We start from the raw sequence: 24,113 nt of genomic DNA, 5'->3' as shown, positions 1-24,113 counted from the left end.
CAGATTTTGGGGGTCAAAGTTAGAAAAAGTGTGTTTTTTTCAATTTTTTCCTCATATTTTATATTTTTTTTTATAGGAAATTATAAGATATGATGAAAATAATGGTATCCTTAGAAAGTCCATTTAATGGCGAGAAAAACGGTATATAATATGTATGGGTACAGTAAATGAGTAAGAGGAAAATTACAGCTAAACACAAACACTGCAGAAATGTAAAAATAGCCATTGTCATTAAGGGTAAGAAAATTGAAAAATGGTCCGGTCATTAAGGGGTTAAAGGATATTAGGCTTGGGGAAGGTTTGAAAGTGTGCAGGAGGTCATTCCATAACTGTGGCGCTCTGTAGGAAAAGGAGGATCGAGCTGCTTTCTTTTTGTATTGAGGCAAGCTAAATAATGTGTTTGTACTGGATCGTAGGTTATAGGAGGTGGGAATACCCGGGGAGAGCATTCTGCTCAGGTAGGGTGGGAGCTTCCCAGAAAGGCTCTTAAACACAAGGCAGGAAAGATGGAGGGTGCGTCTGGATTCCAGAGACAGCCAGTTTAGTTCTTTTAGCATGTCACAATGGTGGGTCATGTAGCACAAAGCGGCAGAACGAGTTATACAATGTATTAAGTTTATTAAGGTGAGTTGCGGAGCAGGTGCATATACTACGTCCCCATAATCCATGATAGGCATCAGCATTTGCTGTACAATCTTTTCCTTTACTGTAGGGCTGAGGCAAGATTTGTTTCTGTACAGGGCACCTAATTTTGGATAAAGTTTTGATGCAAGTTTTTCTATGTGGGGGCCAAAAGATAGATTAGGGTCTAAACATACCCAAGTATTTGAAAGAGTGGACTGCAGTAAGCGTGCAATTGGATTTTGTTTTGATGCGTAGGTGGGAATTTTGGAATTTGTGTAATTTAGGACCCGTTCCAAAGATCATTGTGACAGTTTTGTCAGTGTTTAGGAAGAGTTTGTTTTTTGAGATCCACTTTTCTACCTCTGTGAACTGGTCTTGGAGCACTGCTTCAAGCTGTAGCAGATCAGATTTGTTTGTATAGATTACTGTGTCGTCTGCGTACATGTGTACAGTTGAAGATTTGCAGACATTAGGAAGATCATTTATAAATAATGTGAATAGTAGGGGGCCGAGAATGGAACCTTGGGGAACAACACACGTGACTGGGAGAGGGAGGGAGTCACTGTTAGAAAATGAGACATATTGTGATCGATCCGATACATATGATCTAAACCAGGTTAACGGATGATCAGCAATACCAGAGTTTTTTAGTTTGAGCAGTAGTATGTCGTGGTCCACTGTGTCAAAAGCCTTTGCGAAATCAAGGAAAATAGCTCCAGTTAGGTCTCCTTGTTCCATGCCCGTTTGGATGTCATTGCAAACTTTTAGGAGGGCAGTTGTAGTGGAGTGATTCGGTCGAAAACCTGATTGATCAGGGGTCAGATAGTTAGAAAGTTGGTAATATTCGCATAATTGCGTATGGACGCATTTTCCTAAGATTTTTGATAATACTGGGAGCAATGATATGGGGCGATAGTTAGAAACCAAGGTTAACTCCCCACTTTTATGAATAAGCACCACTCTTGCAGTTTTCCAGAGTTTGGGTATATATCCATACATCAAGGATTCATTAATTAGGGTTGTGACAGGCTTAGCAATTGCTGGCGCCCTGAGCTTCAACAGCATTGCTGGGATTTGATCAGGTCCAGACTGGTTTTTCATTTTTAGATTATTAAGGTGTTTAACGACATTGATGGGTACAGGTCTAAAATTTAACTTCTCTACATTGGGTCTTTGCTGTTTTAGTGGGGCCTGATCCACATTTGTAGTTTCAGGATGCGCGCCATTAATTAGTTTGTCAATCAGGGTGGTGGAGCATCCAACAAAATAATTGTTAAAGGCATTTGCTACTTCTAAGGGGAGTTGAGGTTTTGGTTATCCACTTTGATAGTGGAGGGTTGGGAGTGGATTGGTGGATTTTGTAAGTTATGAGTTTCCAAAACTTTCTATGGTTAGATATGTTATTGTTCAGATTTTCACAGAAATATTGGGCCTTGGCCAATTTTGTTTGTTTAGTGCATATATTTCGCCATTGTCTATATACACAGTGATCATTCGTAGAGCCAGTATGCTTGAACTTTGACCACAATGAATCCCGAAATTGGTACATTTGAATGAAGTCAGCTGTGATCCAGTTCAAGTGTGCTCCTTTTACTCTCACCTTACGCAGCGGCATGTAATTTCCAAACTTGTAGGAGTTCAGACTGAAAAAATTCAACGGCAGAGTCTAGATCTGGGATTAGGTTTAATCTGTGCCAGGGGAGGTTCTTGATGTCATTTAGAAATGATTGAATATTACATTTTTTGAAGGACCTGGGGATTTTAACCTTGGGAGAGGATTTATTTGACTTTATTTTGCGCACGCAGTACACTAAGCAGTGGTCACTGAAATTGTTAGGGAGAACACCTGCCTCCTGGATTCGGTCGGGAGAAGTGGAGAGAATCCAGTCGAGCAGGGTATGATTATGGCTTTTGATGTTTATGCGAGTTGGGGAGGAGATTAATTGCGTTAGCTGCAAAGATTTAAACAGTGAGCGACAACTGTTATTTTTTGGATTCAGCCAATCCATATTAAAATCTCCAAAAACCAAAATTTCACTTTTTGGGTTTTGAGCTATGGATTCACTAAGGAGATGGGCTATGTCCGAAATGGAATGCACAGGGGAGCTAGGTGGGCGGTAGATTCCTGCAACAATGATTGATTTACTGCACAGGATCTCACTTTTGCCAGAAAGGAAATCAAAGGTGGCAGGAGAGATAGATTTTTGTATGGGGGTGAACTTTGTGGAATTGTCAACATAGATTACAATGCCGCCTCCTCTCTTTGCTCTGTCATTTCTATGGCATGAATACCCATGTATTGCAATGGCAGAGTCAGGTATTTTTGCAGTTAGCCACGATTCAGAGATCACAATGATTTTGGGCTTGTATTGCAAACACCAAGCTTGCAGTGCATCGATTTTTGGTAGTAAGCTGCGGATATTACAGTGCACAAAAGAGAGGCCTTTTTTAGCTGGAAGGCTAGGAATGGAATTTGCTGGGGGACCAGGGTTAGACTCTACATCATTTGCAAGGGCAAGTAACATAAGGAATAGGAATTTGGACATAGTTTTTCTTTGGCCATATAGTGAATGGCATATTTTATAATTTTGTGAGGTGGGGGTAGGTGGGTTATTTTTTATAACTCTCCACCAGCACTCAGCAGATAAGTTACAGCAACAGAGCAGGCCATGGTGTATGATAATTTGTTTTTCAGTTTGAGGTGTGTGCTTATGGCGGTAATGATGTGAACAAAATTGGAGTAAGGAAAGGGTTGTCATGAATATCAGTATGGTCATAATTGAATTCATGTTAGTGCTATGAGGTGTGTAGATGAAACTAAAACAAAAAAATAGTACAATATAAAAAGAATGAATATATATATATATATATATATATATATATATATATAATCTCGATGTGGGATATATAGTTATTTGTAGGGAGAGAGGGTATGTATTCTAAAGGGTTAAGTGAATGGAAGGATGTGCTGATCAGTGTTTGCAGCTGTCAGTTTAGGAGATTGAAAGTTGTGTGGGAGACTATCTATAAATGAGTGAGTGGGGTGAGGGGTGAGTGGGGTGAGGGGTGGGAAATTATCTTCCAGAGGCTACCTGTTGCAAAAGGCTGTGTCAGTTGAAGGGAGTGGGTCTGAATTTTCTTTAAGACTGTGGCAAGATACTTAAAAATTCAGCTGTTGCAAAAGGCTGTGTCAGTTGAAGTGAGTGGGTCTGTGAATTTTCTTTAAGACTGTGGCAAGATACTTTAAAATGCAGCTGTTGCAAAAGGCTGTGTCAGTTGAAGTGAGTGGGTCTGTGAATTTTCTTTGATATATATATATATATATATATATATATATATATATATATATATATATATACACATACACACACACACACAAAGATGAAACAAATTAAAATAAAATAATACAATGTGAGATTAATTGGTGCATACCGAGTATGTTATTTTAAAACTTTGATTTTGTATTCTTACTTAAAAAGAAGATAACGAGAATCTACCTGATACTCTGTAGATGCCTTCGCATTTCATTCCATGACGTTCTATGAAGTCAATGCACTCGCGGAATACTGCAGGCAGCCTGATTCCATCACATATCATGGTCCTTTCTGCCGCTGCTGACAGTGGGATGCCAAACACCGGCCTCAGGCTGGGTACATCCACAGGGGGAGGCTCAGGCTCAGGGGTGGGTTTCTTTTTTTTCTTCTTCTCCTTCCACTGCTTAACAACATCAGCAGCTGTTAAGTCCTTGGACTTCTTTTCTTTGTGCTTGTCTTCCTTGTGCTTTTCTTCTTTTGGTTTCTCTTTAATTTTAAAATCTTTTTCTTTTTTCTTGGAAAAGCTGGGTTTTTTAAACACATTGATTCCCTTAGACCTCTTCATTTTGGACGGGCTTTCTGCTTCATCACCAGAACTGTCCTCTTGGAAGGCAGCATAGCCTTCAGCTATCAAGGGAACAAAACAAACACAACACAATTTTAAACAAATAATCTAAACAAATTGAAATCAAAACTGCTAATTAGTGTCGACATAAATTCGCATTCAGTGAATTGTTCATAAGACATTTAGGTTATTCAAAGAATTTCTGTTAGCTGTGCTTGAAGGAACCAATAAAAGCTGCATAGTATAATTTCATTTAGGAACACACAAAACCATAGAATACAATGTATGTACCTTCTAATATAGCTAAGACATTAGATTTTCACATATTTTGCACAAATGTCTTAAGACTCACTTTTACTCATATGAAATGGTTGCTTTCACAATGTACTTGACAAATTAGGATTGCTCTGCAATTCAGTCTATAAGTAGTGAAATATTTAGGAGCATCTAAGTAGCACCTAATATTGCTACAGCTGTTCTCAGTCACCCATTGGTCTGTAAAATACCTTACCAACTTGATAAGAATGAATCAACCTAGGGTGACGTGCAGTGGACGAGAGATCCAGGTGGAATCAATAAGGTGCTGAACAGAAGAGAAGCAAAGCTAATATTGAAAGCAAGTAACTTATGTATATACAAATTAATGGTGTCAATCTGCTAAAATATTTTAGTTCATTTAATTGATATGAATGAATAGGAACAGAGCTGCCACTATATATATGTATATATATATGCAGCCACCAATCAGCAGCTAGAACCTAGGTTATTTGCTGCTCCTGAGCTTACCTAGATAAACCTTACAGCAAAGAATAACAAGAGAAGGAAGCAAATTAAATAATAGAAGTAAATTGGAAAAGTTGTTTAATATTGTATGCTCCTACGGAATCATTAATGTCTAATTATGACTTTACTGTATCTTTAAGTGTGTGTTTAACCCGTTTGCAAGTGTTAAACACATACTTATAGGTAAATCACAGTGAATAATAAAATGGTCACACAATAGATCCCTTTCTTTTTGCACTTTTATGTCCCATTACATTAATAACTGTATTTGGCACGGCATTAATGTAATAAGCAGCGTCACATTTAGCGTTGTGTCTGTTACTATAAGAGAATGTATGCGACTTTAATTTGCAAGTGCAAACAAGATAAAGACTTGACAGTTGACATTTCCAGAAGCCACAGAAAACAGAATTTTATTTTAGGCTCCTAATTGTATCCTTGGTCACAATTTCTTACTAGTCAGACTACTGGACTAGTAGAAACTCCAGCCCTGCCTATAATTTAATTAAATATTGATTTATCTTTAAAATAATTTACCATCAACGTATTTAAAAAAAATAGCTTCCAATAACCTTCCAATAGCTTCCCAGTGGAGGTGGTAGTAACAAAGTGCATAAATGAAATCAATTATGTCAGGATTTATTATCAAGACAAATTATTTAAGCTTGCACTTTACAGAAAAATAATAATCAAAATCTCTGTTTCTATGTATCACAAACCAAAATGCTAAAATACAGAAAACATGCAGACAAATAAACCTAAAAGGTAAATTATATCGTGTACACATGCACTTTCTTTAATGGACAAAGTATTTTTTTATCATAAATACAAAACCAGAAAAACATAACATTTTAAAATGATTTTTGCATGTACCGTTACCCATATTTATGCACGTCACATGCTATATTTATAGTGGACAGGAATAAGTTTCCACAAACTTCACAAAAGCAATTTATAACGTTTTTTTACAAATATAGATAAAAAAAAAAAATACTTAAAAATATATTATCTAAGGAAAAACAGACTAAGGTTCTTTCCATGTGCATTTAACATGAATATCCTGAGTTCTATTATTTTCCTGAACCTTTTTGTACTGATGTCATGTTATAGGCTAAACTGCAATAAAATGCTCAGTACACAGAACTGGGGGAAAGAACTTATGGAATCTAAGCTAAAAAAAGAGTCAGCCTGATAAAAGAATCTGCTTAAAAACATCTAATAAAGAGCATCTGATGTAAGGTGATGGTGAGCAATAAAAATCGGTGTGCATGCTTGAGATCACAATATCTAGTAATGAATCAGCCATCAAACGTAATAATGGTAAACCCATAAACAGTGACCTCACCCAAATATCTGTATTATGAGCTTAGAGGAAAAAAAAAAAATATTGTCTACTAATTGCGGTTTACTGGCTGAGAGCTTGCTTCACCGCATCCATTAAAACTGCAAGTGGTGTAAAATGGAATATTGTGAACATTACATGGGTACTTTTTAATGGGTAAGAAAATAGCCACACCGACCCTCCTTTAAAGGATGGTGCTGCAACAGTTGGGGTCCCTGGCGCAATTGAGGACTCAGTCCAACTAATTGTATAAATTGACCACCAGGCCCAAGAGATACGGATGACTGCTGTGTCAGTAATGAATTCCTGGTTTGGCACTGTATCGCTATCTGCTCCTGTTATAGTTGACCTGAAACTAATCTAATCTGAAGGCCAATGTTCTGATGAAGATGGAGTTTACATTTTACATTACATGAATTTATACAGTGATATTAAATACTCTTAACAGAAAGAAAGTAGACACTACTTGTATATAGTACATGCGCATGCGCCAAAACATGTACGCTCTCATGTAAAAGAGCTAAGTTTTATCACACATTATCAAGAGAACAACACAATGTTTATTATTTATTTTTTATGTCTCTTTAAAAGTAAATTGTACTACTGTTTATAGTTGACACATGCTTGTGGAATCAGCATATTCAAGACATGGGCAGTGTGTTTTACATATTTTTTTTTCTTTCACATAATTTATCTTAGTCCTTGGTTTCAGGGGGAAGACAGACAAACTGAACCATTATTAAGAAATAGCCTAGTTGTTTATTAAGGCTTAGCTATTTTTTTTCTTGGAATAAAATAAGATATGTGGTCATTTCATAAAACCAGTTATGAATAAACAATTTAATTACACATTTTATGAGGTGCAGTGATGGCCAAAGAGCTGCATTAAAACACACAGGTCTACTTTCCATTGCTGTTGATAAAGGAACAGCCTAGTCAAAATTAAACTTTCATGATTCAGATAGGGCATGCAGTTTTAAACAGCTTTCCAATTTACTTTTATTATTAAATTTGCTTTGTTCTCTTGGTATTCTTTGTTGAAAGCAAACCCAGGTAAACTCATATGCTAATTTCAAAGCCCTTGTAGGCCGCCTCTTATTTCAGTGCATTTTGACAGTTTTTCACAGCAAGGCAGCACTAGTTCATTTGAGCCATATAGATAACATTGTGCTCACGCCCGTGGAGTTATTTATGAGTCAGCAGTGATTGGCTAAAACAAGTCTGTCAAAAGAACTCAAATAAGGGGACAGTTTGCAGAAACAGATACAAGGTAATGAGAGAGGTAAAAAGTATATTAATATAACTGTGTTGGTTGTGCAAAACTGGGGAAATGGTAATAAAGGCATTATCTATCTTTTTAAACAACATACATTCTGGAGTAGTCTGTCCCTTAAGCTGTGTATTACCTGGTGGTAACATGGACCACCATTAAATTCTAATGTTTTAGGTTATAATTAGTTTACAACAGCAATGGAAACTAGGCCACAAATATTATATTTCCTAAAAAATACCCAGTGGAAATGGGATTTAGGTACAGTTGCAGGGTATCTAGAAGTCTCTTTTGAGTTGTGGCAATCTTGTTTGCACATGCACCAGAAGTCCCCAAAACACACCTTTTTAGTTCTGCTCCTCCTGGGCAACAAAATCCATGGCGTACATTCCCAAGTACAGATGACTGCATGTGACCCACAAGCAAACAGCCATCTCTGGTGTAGGTAGCAAGCATAAACAGCCCATACGCAGTTCATTTGTACATGCTTTACAGTAGACCATAAATAGCCTTTCTACCTAAATTAATGACTATATCAAAGTCTACCTCCACCTTACACTGTTGACTAATAAGGTGTTTACCTTTACTGTTACAATTACTAGTTTGCTTTACTTTAGATCTTTATTTTTCTCTCCATAATAATGTTCTGACACATTTAACAATGAGAAGCAATAGACCTCTAAACCCATGTACAAGATAGATTAGTAGGATAGGTGATAAGTTGCCTGGGCCAAGATGTCTTAGTTCAACTGTCCATAATTATCTTTTTCTTAAACATTTATTTAAGCAAGAAGCTTTCATTGATGTCAGTTTTTAGGTTCTTATTAAAACTAGTAAAAACAGAGACATTTTTAAATTAAAGGGGACATTTTACTCAAGTGTTCTTCCACATGTATGATGAGAGAAATGAGATGTGTTGAGATGCTTTTATTAACAAACAAACATTATAAAACTGAAAATGCGTGTTTTTTTCTTTGTTTTTTACATGCTTCAAATGCCTGGCAAGAAAAGTTGGTTAATTCAGCACAGGAACATTCATTTTTTCAACAACAAAAGACAAATACATTTTGAAATTCATTCGTTTCGATGGAAAAATGAATCTGCATCCTTGGTTAGATGGTGCAGTATGTGTGAAGCTGTAGATGCACACAGACTTTGAATTTGAATTGGTCAACCCCAAAATGGCCCTGCTTTTGTATGTTTCAGTTACATTTTAAAAGCAAGTATAAATGAAAGTTTATATGTTATCACACACACACTAGAAGGTGGTAATCCTATAGGTGTAAAAAAAATCCTCCAGGCTAGCTCACAACTTTACCATTAAAATCACAAACACACAAACTGCACTCACTTCTTTTCTCCTTCTTTTTGAACTTTCCTTTCTTTTTTCCATGTTCTTTCTCGTCATCAGAAGCTATATCTGGAGGCTCATGAAGAATGTCATGAGGAGGAGAAGGTTCCCCAGTACGGTATAAACCAGGAAACTTGGTGGGGCTAATTTCTTCTGAGCTAGGGGTGCGAGCTAGTCCCCCACCATGTTCAGCCCGGCGATGCTCACTTGGGCTGCTGGTGGGGGGCAGAAAGCACTCCGTCATTCTGGCGATGTCAGCCTACTGCAGAAACGTAGCCGAATTTCTGTTACCTGTCCATGGCACCTGGAAGACATATTTCCAAAATCAAGAACACAGAAGAGAGCTACATTTTTTTAAAATAAAATTACATAATATTATATTTTAGAATTAAAGGGACAGTATACTCTATTAAGGCAGGTTTTAAACATTACAAAATAATTTAGCATGAAAAGTATTTGCATCACAGGATGCTCAGAGCTTCACCCTTCCTTGGTTTCCTGAACACATTTCACTATATCCAGCCATGCATAGAAATGCTAAGGAAAATCATAAATAAAAATGCATTCAAATCACTAATTTTGTGTGTGAAAAAGAAAATGCAATCCTAAGTAAATAAAAGGGACAGTCAAGTAAAAATTAAACTTTCATGATTCAAATAAGGCATGATTTTAAATAACTTTCCAATTTACTTTTATCATCAAATTTGCTTTGTTCTCTTGGTATTTTTTTTGCTATAAGCAAAACCTAGGTAGGCTCATATGCTAATTTCAAAGCCCTTGTAGGACTCCTCATATCTCAGTGAATTTTGACAGTTTTTCACAGTTATGCTGTGCTCACTTCTGTGGAGTTATTTATAAGTCAGTATTGAGTGGCTAAAATGCAAGTCTGTCAAAAGAAAAGACAAAAAGGGGACAGTCTGAGGCTTAGACCACGCTATTTCCGGTGGCCAGCTGGAGGGAGGGTATATCATCATGGTTCCACCGCTAGTGGCAGGACCAGCGCTATTATAACACACAAAAAACAACATTAACAGGGGGGGCAGAGTCTGGCCATGCTGGTGAATGGCCGCTAAACCTTGAAGCTCTGAGCCAGCACTAGACTCTTTCAGAATGATAGTCAGATAAGAGACGCTTTTTTCGATCTATGATACCAAACGAGAGACCCCTCTGACGCAGGGAATGCTTATATCCCACACTGAAGACCTTTGGGGATAATTTGAAGTAGTTTACCCTCTCACGGAGACCCGCGGCCGCCATCTTGACAAGCTGAAACAGAGCAGTTATCGCCCGCGCATACTTGGTGTCCTTTGCTTCAGGGAATAGAGGTATGATGGCTGCAAATATTCAAATACACGACCGCTAAGCAGAAATCGTAACACTAATGCCGCTTGCCCTATTCAGAACACAACAAGTAAGACAAGTACAGCGTGGCATGTCACCGAGATGCCGTACACACACACTCCTACTCCTTGAAAATATCAAGATATTAAGATGAAGAATTAAACTTTGGGATAGAAGACAGGCAGAACAAGAAATAAAACACGAAATATCAGAGGAGATCTTAACTCCGTTCACAAAATCTGCCGCCATAACGGATGCAGCATACACCACTAACGCCTTTTAAGTTAACCTTGGCTGGATGTTAAAGCTGGCTAACGGAATACAGTAGGTTCATAATAATAATTATACCTGGCACCACATTCACTATACCCCTCGGATGCAAATAAGACGACCTGCAGAATTTGAATACAGCTCCCTCTCTGTATTATAAATATCATGTCTAGAAGATCTGTTAGGCCTGACAAGGTACAGAAAGGGCAAACCGCCACCATTAAATCTGTTAGCAGTTTCTTCCAAGGAGCACTATCCCCTAGTCAATCTAACACAGATCAGCCCCTATCTACAACAATTAATACTGAAGAGACCTCTTTGACAACGACCATGTCTGATGATTGCATCAAAGAACTCAGAGACAACATAGCCAATATGCCCACAAAAGCAGATTTTGACGCACTTAAAACACTGATCACCACTGAACTGGTTCATATGAAAAAAGACATAAAAGACTTGGGGCACCGCATGGAATATGTGGAAGACTCACAAGATTCTCTAAGTACAATGTACGATAACCTATCCACATATGCCAATGTATCTAACTCGCAAATTGAGACTCTGCAAGACAAAGTAGAAGATTTGGACAATAGGGGGAGGCGGAATAATATACGCATAAGAGGCATACCAGAAACTATTACTTTTAGCGAACTTCACCAATACTTACAAGGTTTTTTCAAGTTTATTCTCCAAAACCCGCAAACCCCAGACTTAGAACTGGAGAGAGCCCATAGAGCCCTCAGACCTCCGCCTCCCACAGGGTCTCCACCCAGAGATGTGATCTTAAAGTTTCTACGCTTTAACGACAAGGAGAAGATATGGCTGCAATCTAGAAAATCCCAAAGTATTATGTACCTGGACCACTCACTTCAAGTGTATCTCGATCTGAGCCCAACCACAGTTCAAAAACGCAAAGATGTGCGCTTCATCACTAAAGCCCTACAAGAAAGATCTATAAAATATAGATGGGGTTTCCCATTCAGCATATATATCTCACATGAAGGTCACTCCTACACTTACAAGACACCTGAGGACTTAGATATGCTTTCTAAAGCCCTAAATATCAAATTCCAAATGCCAAGGATCACGGATGTATCAATAAAAAGCCTCAACACCGAGAGTCAAGCTATTAACAGAACCAAGAACTTAAACTGGACAAAAGTTTCGTACAAAAAAAGCAGTGTTAAGGCTACATCACCACAAACAGATCAACAGATAGACTCTGCAACCTGAATATTCCCTCTTCGTCCAAAATGGGTGAGATCTTTACAATTCTAGCTAATTTTTGCATTTGCAGGTTATACTGTTATTTGTTGAACTTAACTCTCACAAAGAAAGTTCCTGTGTAAATGGGTTACACAATATAATCTACTTAAATGACTTTGGACATGGTTTTGTCTCGGAAGAACTGGAACTTGATTTTTCAGACAACCCAAGGGTGTCTAACTTTTTCCCCCCATATAGAACCCACTGCTCCTTGAGTTTCAAACCGGCATAAGGTTAAGCTGGTATTGTTTAATTATCTCTTATCTCATTACATATGTCTACAAATAATGGAGTCTAGGCTGCGCACTCCTCACTCCACTTGTCATGTCCTATGACATATCCATGGTTTATTGTTTTGTTTATTGTTATTGTTGTATAATTTTGCTATATTACCAGTTGAAATTATTGTTCTGTTCCGCAGCCATCTCACAATGTCACTACGAATATCTTGTATATATGCTCTTGACCCGGATATATGTTTTCGTGCCCATAGGAGTACCAACATATTTATGGCAGGTTTCGATATATGATGAGTTCAACCATTATAGCCCTATAATGTTACTAGAGAGTCTAGCTAGATATCACCCCCATGTCTCAGTCAACTAAATGCTTAAAATTTATAACAACTAACACTAAAGGGTTAAACAGCCCACATAAACGTAACATAGCCATCCGAGACATAATACGCCGCAAAGGCGATGTTATTTTTATGCAAGAGACACATTTCTTGTCAGGTAAAGACCCAAAGACCTTCTCATATAAATTTGGGGACGCACATTATGCCTCTAACTCAATAAAAACCAATGGGGTAGCCATTCTAATTAAGAGGGGGGTTCCCTTCACCCTTATCAAACGAATTAAAGATAAAGCAGGAAGATTTATTATTATAATAGGCAAATTGGTGAACACAGTGGTCACCCTGGTAAACGTATATTCTCCCAATCTGAAACAAGATGTTTTTTTTAAACATCTTACTAACACGATCCTTGAAGTAGCAAAAGGAGTTATTATAATGGGCGGGGATTTTAACCTCACATTGAACCCAAACTGGGACAATTCAAACGGTCTGTCCTCTGTACCACACAAAGTAATTAATTCAGTGAAACAAAACCTGAAAGACCTTACTGTACACGATGCGTGGAGAATCACACATCAAGAAACCAGAGAATACACTTTTTATTCCAACCCACACCGTAGACACTCTCGGCTTGACTACTTTATGTTAGATGTCACCAACCTCTCGAGAGTAACTAAAATAGAGATCTCACCTAACGCATGGTCTGACCACGCCATGGTCGAATGTACTTTGGAGTGGTCACACACCCCCATGCACCAGTATATCTGGAGAATGGATGACACAATGCTGACAGACCCGATCGCTACAGAAAGAATTAGTGGGGTAATAGAAGAATATTTCCTTTTTAATAACGACAACGACCTTGACAGCAGATTAACATGGGAAGCACACAAAGCGGTAGTTAGAGGGGAAATGATCAGTATTAGATCTCACCAAGATAAACTTGCCAGAAAATTACTGGAAGACACACTCAATGAACTTAGCACTCTAGAAGCACAGAGAGGTCTTAACCAGACGGACCTGACAATAACACAAAACATTGCTAACTGTAAATCACGCATTAATGACATGTTACATGCAGAATGTAAGAAGCAGGCTTTCAAATTACAACAAAAGTATTTTGAGAATGACAATAAGAGTAGCTCCCTTTTCGCAAGAAAACTAAAGCGAAAATCAAATAAGAGATTTATCCTATCCATTAACAATACTAAGGGGAAGAAAGTTTACACATCCCAACAGATTGCTAACTCCTTTAGGGAATATTATAAGAACTTGTACAATCTTACTCCCACATTACCAAACCCCCCGACAGAACAGATACACAAAACCAATTTGATAGAGAAATACTTAGACAACATTAGCCTCCCAAAAATTAGCTCAGACCAGCAAGATTCTTTGAGTAAGCCAATTGATCAATCTGAAATACTCGCAATTATAAAAGACCTCCCTAATGGCAAGACACCAGGCCCGGATGGTTATACGAACGGCTACTATAAAACTTATAGAGTGTTGCTGGTGCCACATCTACAGAAACTTTTTAATAAGATATCCGACACTAACCCTTTTTCATCCTCAGCATTAGAAGCACATATAGTAGTCCTACCTAAGCCTGGGAAAACCCCAGACCGAGTAGAAAACTTTAGACCTATTTCTCTACTTAATTCGGATATTAAGATTTATGCGAAACTTATGGCAAACAGGCTCTCCCGAGTGTTCCCAAGTATCATAGACGGAGATCAGGTGGGTTTCATACAACACAGAGAAGCACGAGACAACACTGTGAGGGCCTTACATATCCTGAACTATATTAACCATACTAACCAACCATCAGCGATAGTGTCAACGGACGCGGAGAAGGCGTTCGACCGCGTCTGTTGGCACTTCATGAGAGCCACACTGGAGAGGTTTGGACTGGGATCACACTTCATATCTAAAATTATGGCCTTGTACAGCTCCCCAATAGCCAAAATTAAAGTTAACGGAATACTGTCTACCCCGTTCCAGATATCTAATGGTACCAGACAGGGGTGCCCCCTATCCCCACTCCTTTTCGCGTGTGTTATAGAGACATTGGCCTGTACCATTAGAAAGAACGACATAATCCCCGGAATCCATATACACGATACCATACATAAATTACTACTATACGCGGATGATGTTTTATTTTTCCTACCAGACCCTGTCACCTCAACACCCCATTTGATGACAGAATTTGACACATTCTTTCACGCTTCAAATTTCCTTATTAATCACACTAAATCGGAGATGCTCACTGTACACTGTGGCCCTGATTATCTAAACCGTCTTAGACAAACATGTCCCTTTCGGGTGCACACAAAAAACCTAAAATATCTAGGTATCTATATAGCAACAACCAACCAGGAAATGTTTAGGGCTAACTATGATGCACTACAGAGGATCATCACGGCCGATCTCTCATCCTGGAGATCTAAAAGAATTTCATGGTTGGGCCGAATACACTCGGTCAAAATGAACATACTTCCTAGGGTATTATACTTGTTACAAACACTCCCCATCCCCCTGCCTAAAGACTTCATATCTTCATTACAGAATAAAATCTTTGACTTTATATGGGATAAAAAGAAAGCAAGAATTAACAAGACAATTATGTGCTTACCCGTAGAAGAAGGAGGACTGGGAGTCCCTAACCTAAAAAAATACAGACAAGCAGTTTTCTTACAGAGAATTGTGGACTGGTTTAGGAATCATGAGACTAAAAACTGGGTAAGGTTAGAACACGATATAGCCAGAAAATCACATCTGGGAACGATATGCTGGCAAACAACTCCACACCTGACCCCAGCCTTCAAAAAGAATGACATATTAATGGAAACTCTATCTATATGGAAAGAAACGTTGAGGGAATACCCAAACATCACTTCACAGTTCTCTCCACTCACTCCCCTTACAGAAAACCCCGAAATACCTATAGGCCTCTTACAAAAAATTAAATGTATAGATCGACCCCTAAGGGCTTTGTTGTTACTACATTTAGGAAACGAGACAAGACTATTTACTCTAAACGAGTTGGTGGAGAGAGGCCTGACCTTCTTTAAGTGTTGGTTTACTCTCCGCCAATGCCACTCTTACATATTCAAACACCCTGATAAACTTAACCTACTAAGGACCCTCACACCCTTTGAATCACTGTGTCACACTGACTCCCCTGCTGGAAAGACTTTATCCTTAGTATATGCACTGCTTCAAAAACCTCCAGTAGGGTACACTCCATATTACCTAGATAGGTGGAACGAGGAACTGGATACTGAACTAACTGTATATGATATATCCAAAATTTTTACAAATGTCTCCAAGGTTTCGGTGTCTAGTAGCCTTATAGAACTAAACTTTAAACTAATACAGAGATGGTACCTTACTCCAATGAGAATTAATAAACTGTTTCCGTCTGCCTCTCCCAAGTGCTGGAGGTGCGGAGGGAACCAGGGGAATATGATGCACATATGGTGGCAGTGCCCGGGAATAACACAAATCTGGACATCTGTGGTTAAGGCGGCAAACACAATAACTGAGCTGACATTACCCACTGACCCCCGCATTTGGTTACTCAACATCATACCTGGCAAACTCCCAACATATAAAAGAAAGTTGATCTTTATAGCCAGCAATAGTCTAAAAAAACTGATTGCAAAAAACTGGAAATCTCAATACATCCCTAACATGGCCACTTGGTACTCCCAGTTTCAATTTATAATGTCTCTTGAAGAATATGCGTACATGAGAACTAATAGGAGAGATACTTTTGTGCAGATGAAGGTCATGTGGGAATTATTCATTAACAATATATAGCTGGTTGATCAATTGGGGAGATTGGGATATGGTCACAGCGGGGGCAAAAATGGAGTTATAGGCTAGGTAAATCATCTGATAACACAAGTACCTAGTAGAGTTGGCTTGCGGAACATGGTTGCACTAAGTTTAGTTACTTTGTTCAATTATTTTTCTTTGTTTAATGTATGTTCAGAACAAAAAATATGTAAGTTTCTGCTATCTTGAAATATGTACACTTCAATATATTGTAATGTGAAACAGAAGCTTCAATAAAATAAAATAAAATAAAAAATAAAAAAAAAAAACAACATTAACAGGTTGCTTTGTGGTCGTTATGGGGTTGATATAACAGTGTTGGTTATGCAAAACTGGGCACTGGGTAATAAAGATATTATCTCTCTTTTTAAACAATAACAATTTTCAAGTAGACTGTCCCTTTAATAAACATTTCATACATTAATAGAAAATGATTGCTATAGTACCATAAACTGCGAAAGATATGCATCAAAATCATGGTATCAAACATAACATAAGCCTTGTAAATATTTTTTATAAACCGGGCTAATACGAACTATGCTTTAAAATAAATAAATGAATAAATAAATAAAATCTCAACAACAACATGAAAACAAATCAGTGTAACTTAGAGGAAATACACCTGCTTTCTTCCTTATTGTTTGTATAGTCAGAAGTAATAAATACTATGTATAAAGTAGTTCATTGTGAATATAAACAGGACTATAATTCTAAGAGCTAGATTACATATTAATAAACACCTCAAATATATAAGTGGAACAAACTATGTAAACTATGCAGTTAAATAGTTTTACAATCTTGGAGTAAAACTAAACATTTTATCAAAAATAGAAGCTCATACAAGTGTATTAATATACATTATAGGGCGTAGGGGGGCGGAGCCAACTGCAGAGCCGGTCGGACGTGTTCAGGTGCAGCTCCCGGGCCCAGGATCCTAATTTAATGGTTTCTTCACATTCTGCAACTACCCTTATATACCCAAAACGGTTGTGGATTAACCCAAGAGCTGGTATCTTATTGATATAATCTTTAATGGACCCGGAAAGACTGTATCAGCCCGCCGCCGCTCTCTTGCACTGAGGAGCAGGGAGAGAGAGACGCCATTTTGAGGACAATCTCTTTTATTTGCGGGCCTTCTGCTATCTATCTGGCTCTGAGAGAGCTGAAAACTTGTTTCTCCTCAAAGTTCCCTACTCAGCCTGCAATATGCAGACTTCGTCCTGCTTCCTAGAAGAACTGAGGCGCTTACTTGATACCCACCACGCTAGCTTGGCAGACAAGCTGTATGCAGCCCCTCACAGTAATGGCGGTTGTCAGACCCAGCACCCCGGTCTTTCCAAGCATGTCTCACTTGACGGGGATGGGGGTGGTGCTATGGGGCCCCGGCGCCTACCCCCTACCTACAGTGTATCGGAGGAAGAGCGGGATGCTAACGCAAAGAAGGAGACTAATCAAGCCACACAGCACTGGGGAAAAATGCAGGAGGGAGAACATTCTCTGGGTATAACCGCTGATGAATCTAACATCGAGGCGGCAGTAATGCAGCAGATTGTAAAAGCAAGTCAGCGGAGCCCTGCACAAGTATGGAGAGCAATGACCCGACAACATACCTACTTACGTTTTGCTCCCGATTCACCCTCTATCAGCTGGACACAGACTCCATTACAGGTTAGCGTAATACCCTGCGCAATTCACTCTCCGCTGAGACTTTGGGACCCTGGGGGTAAGCTGCAGAGATTGTTATACTGGTATACTGTCTGGCTTGTGAGTGACACACATGCTGAAGGTGCTTATCACTATCTGGTCTGCCGGGACACGGGATGAATATTTAAAATGCTGATTGTTGACATAAAATGCCGTGATATCTCTAGGGTCACTCACACCACAAAACCTCAGAGTTGCAGACAATGTGAACCCTGCAATTATATAAGTTTGCTATCCTGATTTCACTTTCACTCCATTGCAGCCTGTACCTAAACTGTTTGATGTTAAGCCACGTTGTGCTCCTGCCCATTATTGCAGTTACAACTGAGTTTCTATCTATAATACTATAAGTGGTCTTGTCTAAATCCAGAGACAGTGTTCCTAGGAACATTGCTGTTTATTGGGGACACTTATTTTGACTGTTTATCACGTTGTACCACGATCTATATATCCCTATAGTATTTGTATCTTAAATATTATGGTGTTTTGTTGACACACTGTACTCTGTTCTAATACATACTAGCTAAATATGCTTGTCTCTTAACTGGGCAAAATTTGCTGAGAAAAGGATGCATGAGAACTCTAATGCTGGATAAACATATAATTACTTTTCTAACATAGGGCCACTCTATTTTATTCACATGGTTCAGCCTTGTGCTGTAATTGTTTGCTGTTTTATTTGCACACATGGGAATATTGCTGGAATCTAAATTTAACACTCTCTATATATGCCCCCATGCTTAATTAAGTAGGGCTAGATCACCACCTCCCTAGTTATTTTCTTAGTTTTAAAGATGATTTTTTTTTACACTATATCTATTCTCAGAGTCTTGATACAGCTTCTAGTTAGGACGCGCTACTGCCAGCGGCCGGGGAAGTGTGACGCCTATGTTATACAACTTTAGGGCTCTGTAGAAGCGCCTTAGCCCTGGCATTGCATCACATAGAAATTCAATCTCTTCCAGCAATGTTTCTATTCTTGGTTAAGACTTTGAGCATGCTGTCAATACCTTATGTATGGCTGTTGGGTTGCCATGGCAAGTTCATATGTCTCTTATATTAATATTCCCCATGTCTGCCTGGCTGGCATCTATTAAGTTCCCATCCTCATAAACACTAACACTTGTACCTATTATAGTAACTCGCAGAGGCCATTTATTCATAGAGTTCAGCCTAATATTTAATATCTATAATGCCCCTATCTTAATACAAAAAGGGAAGGCTAGATAAATAATTAAAACACTTTCCCATTTCCTCACCCACTTTGAGAATTTACACTACCACCTCCCCCCCCCCCACATAACGGACCTCCTAGATGTGGAGGGCTATATATGCAGCTTCTCTCGTCTATGCCGCAACTTTAAATACCCCCTTAGCATTTACTTTTTCATATTACCACAGTATTGACTCTAACCACTACATTTCATTCAGCAGGACTGATTAACATAATTTTCCAGTAGAGTCTGATTGTTTCATTAGGTTATTTCCATTTAAAAATAGTACTTTAATTGTGGTTATTACTTTATATGTTAATTACCAATCTAATTTTAGTTTATAGGTCTGAAGGTGACCGTTCAAATTACTAAATTTCCTCTCTCAGAGTTTGATGCATGTTTTTAGAGGCACAAAAGTTGCCTTCAATGTCAAGTGAGGAAACGCATTTTGTTTAGACCATGATAAAAAGAAAAAGAGGTTCCAGTCTATTGCATTGTATCATCTATACTGTGAATTATTTTTAGTTTGTCTTATGCTATGTTCTTCTACATAAGCTGTATTATTTCGCACAACCTCAATAAAAATTTATTTAAAAAAATTTTTATAGGGCGTAAGTATTAAAATAGGAGAGAAAAATAAAAAAACACAACCTTCTGAAACATCTTAATATCCAAAAACAATATGTCAAAAAAAGCAATAAAAACTATAAAATATCACACAAAGTTATCAATTATTTCACCTTTAAATTCTACAAATTGTTTCTAGGTTTTCCTGCTTTCTGTAGATGCCTAAATGACTTAACAACATTCTTTATAGGGATATTAAACACTTTTGGCTCAATTTATCAAGCAGCGGTCAGACTGATACTTCCCTGCCCTGTTCTCTACCTCTTAGGTGGAGAATTTCAATCTCCCAGGTCTCTTCCGACCGCGAGATTGACAGCTCCTGCCCGCTGGTGATTGGCTGTGCAAGGTAATCACAGAGGTAAAAAGTGAAATAATATCAGAGTGTTGGTTATGCAAAACTGGGGAATGGGTAATAAAAGGATTATCTTCTTAAACAATAACAATTTTCAAGTAGACTGTCCCTTTAAGTTATACATCTACATAGTATTTTCAGATTATTTTTTGGTTTCAATAAATCACTATATCTAGCATTGATTTAGTGTTTAATACACCTTTTACAACATAGTAGCCGTATACTAACGCTGCACAGTAAACGGACACATAGTAGGGAGGCACTCACAGGATGAATAAAATGAAATACTATTTTCCATATCTTGAATCATTTCCCTAAGTAACGCTGTAGTGGACCTTTCATTAAACTTTCATGTAAAAAATCAAGAATATAAAATTACTACAACAGAATTTAACGAACTTTCATATGGTGTTTGTATCAAGTCAATAGAAGGCTGAAGCCAGTAGGCACTTTGTGAGCTTGCAAAAACTGTATCCACTATCAGATCCAGAAGTTAAAGCATCTTTAAAGGGACACTGAACCAAATTTTTTTTCTTTTGTGATTCAGATAGAAAATGCAATTTTAAGCACATTTCTAATTTACTCCTATTATCAAATTTTCTTCATTCTCTTTGTATCTTTAATTGAAAAGCAAGAATGTAACTTTAGATGCCGGCCCATTTTTGGTGAACAACCTGGGTTGTTCTTGCTGATTGTTGGATTGATTAAACCGACCAATAAACAAGTGCTGAACCAAAACAATAACTTAGTTGCAAATAAAGATAGCAAGAGAACGAAGAAAAATTGATAATAAGAGTAAATTAGAAAGTTGCTTAAAATTGCATGCTCTTCCTGAATCACAAAAGAAACAAAATTGAGTTCAGTGTCCCTTTAAATATCGCCACTCAGTCACCAAGCTGTCTGACACAGGTCCTGTAGATCTGGGTGAAAGAGTGTATTAGTAGGTGTCGGAGTCTAAATGTTCTCCAGCCAATCACAACAGAAGTGGGAACCAGGCATGTCTTATTACTTCTGCTTTCTATTGAATCTGCTGAAGAATACAGAAGAGGAGATGGAATGAAGAAAATATAGAGATGGAAACTAACTGAAAAACCTTTCAACTTGACCACTAAAATTCAAGTCATTAGAAGATGAAAAATCATTCTGTTGAGACTCAATGCATCAGATGAGTCGCTTGATGAATTTGAAAATGTGATGGTTGTGAGATATCCAATAGTTTCTCACTGCAGAATAAATGTGGCATTCTGTATTAGCAGAAGACTTTAAAAGCCTTTTTGAAGTTTGATGTAGGACACTATGGCTGTTGTCAAAACATTTTCTTAAATATATCCTTTAGGCTATCATGAAAACTCAGAAAGGCCAGGGCCATTGCCTTGCATTCCAGTACATTTAGCTGCTTTTGCCTGCTGATTAATTATCTTCAATAAATTGATTCTACAAAGTGCCCCATCTCAGGGAGCTGGAATCAATGGTCAAGCAAACCGAAAAAGTATCTGTCAAAAGTCTGTCAATTCCAGAATAGCTGTACTATCCAATGACCTTATGCAAATTTTTAAATAAAAAAAGACTTCAGTTGGACACATCATCTTATCAGCATGACCAAAGCAATTGATATTTTTCTTAGGGATGCACCGAAATTTCATCCGCAGAAACGTTTCGGCCGAAAATGGCATTTTTGGTTATTTTGTTTCTTTACCCTGATATTTTCAGTAAAATTATTGTGTAACATATTTCAATTGTGATGCTAGCTTACAGCTGCTGTTTACGTTCATTACTTAACTTACTGTTTTGCACAAAGGTTTTCTAGGACTATATTGGATAATTGGCAACTGTTAAATCTGATTCTGTCAGATGTTACTTTCAATAAAAGTGTGGTTATTTTATTGGCATGTAGTTTTTCCATTTAGATTATTTTAAATTAATTAAATTAATTAAAAAGTCTAATAGTAATGCGCTTATACAAAAAAAAAAAAATTTTAAAAAGTAATTTTCGGTTTTGGGCATCCTGAATTTTCAGTTTTAGTCCAGAATTTGCATTTTGGTGCATCTCTTCTTTGAAAAAGCTTACAAGATCAAATAAGTAACTTTTTAATTAAATACATAGCGAATTCATCCTTGTATACATATTTCTTTTGATTATACTGTACAACTTTAGCAAGTTGCACAAAACATCCTATATGCTATATTATAAAAGGCCAGGTATGTTTGTCCGATGCAGTCATGCGCAGTAGAGACTGCAGTGCGAGACAAACATACCTGGCCGTAAGGAAGGATCAGTCAGTGAGGATCAGACAGCAGAGGGGGGGGGGCGAGGGGGGCAGCGCTGCACTACAGAAAAAAAGTGGAGAGCGGCAGGGAAGGAGGTAGGGGATCCAAGTGGATGGGGATTTTGGCCCGTGTACACAGGCTTTAGGAATAGTCAGTAAATAATAGAATACTCAATGATAGTTGTGGATGTCCTAGGTTCAGCCTCTGGTGTCTAACCCAGGAAATCCACAACTGATATTCAAAATGTGTAAATGATAGTCACCCAATGTGCCAAATTAGGATTTATACAAAGTACTTTATTCTATTTCACAACAATTTCATGCTGTTAAATATTCTAATGTAAACACATTTACAGATCTGTAACAAACAGCGTGAGATTTGTGGAAGGAAACCCTTTTGAGAGGACGGGAAGTCAATATAGCCTCAGATCCAGTTATTAAGACGTAAGAAGGTTTTTTGAGGGAGAGTGATGTGGGTTGTATTAATTCAAACTTAAGGGATAAATCAAATTTATTATTTATATATCGTAACCCTTAAGTTCCAGAACCATTAACAGTAATATACATCAAAATGTACAATGGGATGCAAAAAAAGAAAGATTTTGCAGCGCAGAGAGAAAGACTGTTGGTTACTGGACTTCGTTAAATACTAAAACCCACTGTCAGAATAGGCAAAAAGTAAGTGTAATCAAAATTCGATACTTTAGAATGCAATTGACAGCTTCATTCACACAAAATAACTTTATTGAAAAAAATAATTAAAGTAATAGTCCGGCTGGACTAGTACTCACGCACACTCACACACATACGGTTTAAAACTTGCTGGAACTCAGACTATATAATTTAATCTGAATTGCACCTCATAAAATATACATCACTCCTTAACAGGAGATATTGGAGTATTTGTATATATATATAAACGATCAACTCCTGTAGGAAAGTGAGTATGTTATTAACAGTGGTAGTAAGGTGTACCTAATAAGTATTTATACAAAAAAGCACAACATTAGTATGAGTGGTATCCGATTCAATTACCGGTTTGTGTGCTGAGAAGTAAAAAAGGTCTATAGTACACTCAATGTATATATATTTAGTCAAGCAGTCAAAAGTAAAGCTGGTGATTTACTGTGTTCCTAAATTATAATCATTGCAAGTATTGCAAAAAATGTTAAACTGATATAAAAAGGCCACAGTCACAGCACAGTCATTAGTTATTTTTAAAGTGCGGTATATACCTTTCAGTATAGATTCAAATGCACTATATATATATATAATGCACATATCTATCATTAAGTGTAATATTTGTGTATGCCTTAGTACAGTCAATTATTGACTTTGCTTTGAAGCAAAGATAGAGATCGGTTTTTCAATTCAACCTTGCTGAATACAGATATATCAGC

General features: G+C 37.7%; 1 protein-coding gene across 2 annotated transcripts in view; it reads right to left on the bottom strand.

Annotated features, from left to right (window-relative positions):
• Positions 1-24,113, bottom strand: part of RALBP1 (ralA binding protein 1) — a 216,249-nt gene that overhangs the window by 177,234 nt on the left and 14,902 nt on the right. For both annotated transcript variants that reach the window (XM_053714919.1, XM_053714920.1), the window contains exons 2-3: positions 9,250-9,553; positions 4,122-4,565 (exon numbers count right to left, since the gene is read on the bottom strand). In XM_053714919.1, coding sequence (XP_053570894.1) covers positions 4,122-4,565; positions 9,250-9,493 — 688 coding nt within the window. In that variant the 5' untranslated portion in view covers positions 9,494-9,553. The remainder of the gene's footprint in view (positions 1-4,121; positions 4,566-9,249; positions 9,554-24,113) is intronic.

Source organism: Bombina bombina, chromosome 5 (assembly GCF_027579735.1).
Source record: "Bombina bombina isolate aBomBom1 chromosome 5, aBomBom1.pri, whole genome shotgun sequence".
In the NCBI taxonomy this organism is placed as follows: domain Eukaryota; kingdom Metazoa; phylum Chordata; class Amphibia; order Anura; family Bombinatoridae; genus Bombina; species Bombina bombina.
This window is presented reverse-complemented; position numbering and strand designations above follow the sequence as displayed.